Here is a 6,322-nt window from a genome sequence, read left to right on the forward strand (position 1 = left end):
TGATAGTATTTTCACAGCATGATCCAACTGCACCCTTGGCCAGCCAGGTTGGTGTAGAGAAGCCTCAGGACACAAACTCTGGACCTTCCCATGTGGCTTCAGCATTAGAGTATTGTGATGCCGCTATGCCACTGTGGATGACCCGAAAGGAAGTTTTGAGACCTCTCTTTGAACAGTAGACTAACTCAAGATTTGACTTAGTTTACAATGCTACTACAAGAAGGCGATTTACCTCAAGCTCTCTGTAAAAGGTGTGCCATCCACCCATTGCCACTGACCCTCAACCACCTGGTCTGTCAGTCCAATAAAAAACTCTCTTCTTTTAGGTTTCTTGTGAAAAAGGAATACCTATGGAAGATACACAATAAAAAATAGGAGATTAATTATTTCAGTTTTGAACAAAAGTTGAAGGTAATTGTTATTAAAAGTAATAAACTCCAATCTGATCTAGCGAGGATAGCTAAGTGGTCCCGAAATAGTTATGAAAGATTATCTACTGATTTCTTTATTGTGATAAAATATATATATGTATCATGAAAATTAAACTGACAAGAATAAAACAACCTTCAACAGTGGATAATTCATTCATTCATTCATTCAAATTTTACCTACTGGGACTGGCAGGTGGTGGTTAATGGTGCTGGACCCCCCCCCCCCCCCACATGGCCAACTGTGGTTCGAGTCTCAGACCTGGTGGCTTGCTTTCTCACTTTCTCTCTCACTCTATCCCTCTCTGATCAAATTAAAATAAATAAATAAAGTTAAATAAAATAATTATTTTTTTTAAAAAGTTCACCTACTATTACTGGTAGCCAAATCTACAATATATTTAGCATAAAGCATTTTAAATCACAGCTTAAAGATAACGAACAGTATGTGCTTGGCCTGTTCCATGTGATATATATACAAGCATAATCATCATTTGGAAAGTAACTCCCACCCTCCTCATTTCCCCCTGCCTAACTAATAAAGGAACTTCACATGGAAATTCCCCTTTCTCAGGTTTTTCTAGCAACAAAAAGAAATTAAATTAAGTAGTGACATACAGAAATAGTAGAAAAAGTATGCATTTTAACACATTCATTTAAAAAATAACCACTGATGACCAAACACTGCACATGTGTGGAAAAAGGGAAGGACCCTGTGAAGATTGCTCTGTCAGCACAACACAGGAGGAGCCAGGACTCCAACTACCTGCTCCTCTTCTGTGTTGATAACCACCAGGTGAGCCCCCATGAATGAGCAGTTTTTGACACTTGCTGTCCAGGACATGGTGTTCGTAGAAAAGAAATAGCAGCTAGACTGAAAATGTTCCCAGTTCAATGGACAGCAATTCTTGACTAAACCTAAGGGGAAAAAAATTTCAGTGAGTGTCCAAGTGAACTGAGTGCAAAAACGAAGGCTTCCTCTGGTGCCACGCAATCCATCATTTATGGTCAGAAGCTTTGGAACCCCTTGTTCATACCCTGTATCTTACTGAGGCTTTAGATAATTCCAATATAAGTAGCAATTTTGTCTTTTGAATGTAATTCTTATTTTCTACACATCGGTAAATGCAACCCGATATGTAATCTGCCTGAGTTATGCTATTGAGCTAGAGCCCTATCGTCTAGTCTTACACTGCCAAAATCAGAATGACGCCTTTCATCCAGGTGACCCCTAAGCAGCCATCTTAGGGGTCGCACGATGTACTCTCAAATTGTGATGTATAAGCAGGCTAAAGTGCTTAAAATCACAGAATTCAGCTTCTGAAGTTCATTAAGAATAGTCAAATCTCTCCCAATTTAACAGTGAGGAAATTATAGGCCAGAGAAGGAAGCCACTTTCTGAGCAACATGTAGGGTTTTGCTAAGGCTTAGCACAGGACGACGTGTTAGAGCAGGAGTATATGTCTGGTATTTTCAAATTTTTCAAATTTTCTATTGCATGCTTTTTTCCTTCACCTCATTTTTGGTGTGAATGAAATAAAATATACACTCCTTGTAATAACACCTTTCTCTCAGATTTGACGTTCAGACAAATACCTAAAGTTTAGTCTCATTCAGACTCATTTAGAGTGATCAGTTAGTCTCAGTTAGTCTCATTTAGAGTGATCATTTATCACTCTAATGTCCCCAAGATATCTTGCCCCAATGTGAATTGCATTTCCAAAGCTCTAGTCCTATATTCTTAGCAATTCTTCATCATTCTCTTGTGCATAGGCAGGATTTTACATTTTGTTTTTGAAAAATTCTGCCTTATTTAGCTGTATTTTACTTAATCTCAAAGTCAATCTAGAAGAAATAAGATGCTGGAATATAAATTTTGGTGTTCATCTTCGATGACAGTCATACCTGACTTATCATTATAGCAGGAAAGCTCTGTGAAATTCTCATCTGGCAGGAACTTTTTCTCATCACAAATTCGAAAGATATGGTATGTCACTGTAAGTAGAAAGGCACAGTTAATGTTAGTTACTCTTTTTAACTCAATGTATTTATTTTTCTTCTTTAATTTGAACAGAGAGCAAGAGAAAGCAAGCTGCCAGGTCCAGGACTCGAACCACAGGAGTCCAGCTCCTTAACCACCCCGCCACCTGCCGGCGCCTCAGTTACTCTTTTCGGGAAAAGAATTAATTTCCTCAGTTTTGTATTTAAAAGAAAAGTGCCAGTAAGTATCACAATGCTTTCTTACTATCTACTTTTCCTTTCACTACCTCTGCATGAGCCATAAATCTCCTCTGGCATCCATTTGCTCAAAGGAGAAGGAGTTAACATTTCATAGCTTTCCTGGTCTATAAAGATGAGTACACTGGGGCCAGCAGGTGGCATGGTGCGTAAGGCGCTGGACTCCCACATGGTGGAATACAGTTTGAGTCCCAGACCTGGCGGCTTGCTTTCTCACTTTCCCTGTCTCTCTCTCTCTGGTAAGTACCCATGTCCTGTAGCAAGTTTCTAAAAATAACAGTAATGATAAAGTTAAATAGTTTTTTAAAAGATGGATGCACTTTATTTCAGGCCCAAAAGCTCAAAGAAAACAAATGCTTGTACTTTCTCTTATGCCAAGTCTAACGCTCTCTACCCTTCCTTCCGAAAAGTAATTTGCTGTGTCTCTTGACCTGACCAGTGACTCTACGCTATGAGCTAGCCTCTCATGGTGAAGGTTATGCTAATATCAGAGGGACAAAGGAGAGGACTCGAGGCCACCAAGGAGATAACAAATGTCTGTCATGCAAAATATGTCAGAGGCCCTTGAAATTTGGTATCGGTTTGGCACTAGTTGAAGTTTCTGGAGATTAATGAGGGGAAAGTGAAATAGAGAGACCATTTACAGGGTTGCATATTAGTGCTGCAGTAAAATACCACGTTGTGAGAGACAGAGCCACACGGAGAGGCTGCGAGTGCATCCAGAGGCCTCCCTGATTGTGTCAGGCACAAGTGTGCCCATAATCCCAGCTGGCTGAAGCTGAGGATGAAATGCAGAGTCGAGACCTTTAGGAGGGTGCCCTCACTCTTTCTCTCTCTCTCTCTCTTTTTATAGAGATTTTTGCTATAAGGTATGTGTGCTTGCCAGAAAGAAAGAGAGACAGAAAACGAGAAATCACCCCCCAAGGGGCATGGCCACACCACAGTCCTTGCTCTTCCACTCTCCTTTCGGGATTTTGGCCAGGCACGCACACTTGCCTGGCATGAGTTTCAAGCCTCCAGGTCCAGGACTCAAACCACGGTCAGCCACGTAGGAGCCCAGCAACATAACTATTATACTATCTCCTGGCCCCATTCTCTTCTCTTCTCTCTTTCTTTCTCTCTCCCATCCATCTTTCATGGAATAAATGAATACACTAAAAAAAAGAAAAAAGAAAAAGAACGGCCCTTTGTGGGAGAAAAGAGCCTACAGACTGCAAGGAAATGTTTACTCTTACTGAGAGAGAATTAAATTAGGTTCGACCTTCAGAACTCACCAACACATCTGGTGATAAAACAGGCACTGAGAAGTGAGATGGAGACCCCAGCAATCGTCCATAAGAATACTTGGGAAGAGAAGCATTCACTTCCTGTGGAAAGAAAGGCACACACATGGTCGATCTTCCCTAAGCAAGATGTCAGAGATTCGTATGGCCTTCTCACTCGGTAGCTACTGAGCCATTTCCAAACTTTGCCATGCGTTGGAACCGCTGGGAGAGCTGCAGAACAGATCGCGTGGCCTTGACCCCAGATTTAACAATTCGGTTGGAACCACACATTTTCAAGGGCTGCTGATACTCCTGGCCTGAGGACCACACTGTAAGAACCACTGGCATAATCCATGACTAATGTAAAGACTATTGACTCATAAACTCAAATGGACTTTTTCTTTCTAAGGCTCCTAGTTATAAGAATACTCTTGGCCAAGCAAGCCTCTGTGGCCCAGTGGTAGCATACTGGACTGTGAAACTGGGAGCCCACCACAGTTTGAGTTTCTGGCTCAGTAGTCCTGAAAACACACTGTGCCTATGTGCACGTGCCCGGGATGCTGGTGGGCTAGAGAAATGGAGGAAGGGGCTCGCAATGCGACTAAGCCCTGAGGAGGGTGCTCCCCTCGCTTTCTTGTGTGCATATGTGCTTGTAGGCTCTAGTGTGAAAGAAAGAGAGCTTTCATATTTTTAAGGCTGTTGTTCTCTCTATCCCTATCTTTCTTCCCACTCTCTGCTTTTCTCATGTCTTTCTTCTTTTCAGTATTTCCTTTTTTTTCTTTTTTTTTTTTTTTTTTTTTTTTTTTTTTTGAGAGGTTTTTGCTACAGGGCGCATGCGCTCACCAGAAAGACAGAGAGAGACAGAGACAGAAAGCAAGAAATCACCCCCTGGGGGGATGGCCACGCCGCAATCCATTCTCCTTCATTCTCCTCTTGGGATCTTGGGCACACATGCACACGCGCCCGGCGTGAGTTTTAAGCCACCGGGTCCGGGACACGAACCGCAGTCGACTACGTGGGAGTTCAGGGACATAGCCATTATGCTAACTGCTGGTCCCTTCAGCATTTTATTATTTCAAGCTCTCTGTAAATTAGTCAGCTAAACATTGACACTTATCTAGTAGCTCCTCCCACTCCTTCCAGTACACATTTTAGAGACAGGAAAAGTGAGCTCCAGAGAAAGGACGTGACCTGCCCAAAGTGACACGGTGATTATAGAAAGGATAGAAACAGCAGCCTGGTAGCTGTCCCTGAACACAAGCCAGCAAGCTTCCAGGTGCCACAAATGCTCTTCTAATACTCTGTCTCTGTCTTTGTCTCTCTCTCTCTTCTCTCTTTCATTAAATTCTCTACTATGGTCTCACCCTCACCACTCTTACCACCTGTGGAAGTCTATGAAGAAAAGCAAGAGTTGCAAATTGTACCTGTGTGTTTCGACGAGGATGACTTGGATGAATTCATTCTCTCCTTTCCTCTTTCAAAACTTCCTCTCCCTTTCTCTTCTCAGTTTCTGTGTCCAAGAGTGTTTTGTTGATGAGATTTAAGGAAAATTAATCTTGACGGAGAAACACTGTTTCAGGAAGCCAAAACAGCAGTCCGGTGTGTGTGACTCTGCATTTGAGACAGAATTTCCTTTCTTGCATAAGGAGGACCAGGGAGTTCACATGTCAGTTCTCCTCACTCTAGAAAACAACGAAATTAGGAAATGATGAAACGGCAAGTATCAACACAAGTCTGCTGACTACTGGCAGATGTGAGAGGCTTTGAAAGTGATTATTTTCGTGTATAAAATGTTCCCAAATTTCTTTAAGGCCTAAACCATCTCCCATTTTTTTCCTTGACACTCTGGAGCCCACCTCTGCACTTCTAAATTCACCCTAATCTGTATACTTTTTAACTGAAACCCAGTTAAATTCCTTATAACCCAGGTTCTAAAACCCAGAGACTCAGCAGCTAGTTTAATTCTATCATTCTGATTTATTAGGTAATTTTTTTGAGAGATTTTTGCTATAGGGTGCGTGTGTTCTCCAGAAAGACAGAGAGAGACAGACAAAAAGCAAGAAATATGTGGTAGCCTACAATAGGAAAAACTATTTTAATGAGACATTAAAATGTAATGATTCTGGGACCAACAGTTAGCATAATGGCTATGTCGCTGGACTCCCACGTAGTCGACCATGGTTCACATCCCAGACCCGGTGGCTTAAAACTCACGCCAGGCACGTGTGCGTGCGTGCCCAAGACCCGAGAGGAGAATGGAGGAGAAGGGATTGCGGCATGGCCATTCCCCCTGGGGGATGATTTCTTGCTTTCTGTCTCTCTGTCTCTCTCTGTCTTTCTGGCGAGCGCACACGCCCTATAGCAAAAACCTCTTTAAAAAAAATGTAATGA

At 42.1% G+C, this 6,322-nt stretch overlaps 1 protein-coding gene across 2 annotated transcripts in view; it reads right to left on the reverse strand.

Annotated features, from left to right (window-relative positions):
* The window catches only part of CLEC4E (C-type lectin domain family 4 member E), an 8,993-nt gene extending 3,423 nt beyond the window's left edge, over positions 1 to 5,570 (reverse strand). Inside the window, exons 1-5 of one of the 2 annotated variants that reach the window (XM_006146635.3) lie at positions 5,356 to 5,568; positions 3,941 to 4,033; positions 2,334 to 2,423; positions 1,195 to 1,346; positions 233 to 348 (exon numbers count right to left, since the gene is read on the reverse strand). In XM_006146635.3, the coding sequence (XP_006146697.1) occupies positions 233 to 348; positions 1,195 to 1,346; positions 2,334 to 2,423; positions 3,941 to 4,033; positions 5,356 to 5,392 (488 nt within the window). In that variant the 5' untranslated portion in view covers positions 5,393 to 5,568. Of the gene's footprint in view, positions 1 to 232; positions 349 to 1,194; positions 1,347 to 2,333; positions 2,424 to 3,940; positions 4,034 to 5,355 lie in introns of both variants that reach the window. The other variant, XM_027771109.1, reaches the window with a different exon arrangement.
* Between the last annotated feature and the right edge of the window lie 752 nt (positions 5,571 to 6,322).

Source organism: Tupaia chinensis, unplaced genomic scaffold (genome assembly GCF_000334495.1).
Source record: "Tupaia chinensis unplaced genomic scaffold, TupChi_1.0 Scaffold000183_1, whole genome shotgun sequence".
Lineage (NCBI taxonomy): Eukaryota > Metazoa > Chordata > Mammalia > Scandentia > Tupaiidae > Tupaia > Tupaia belangeri.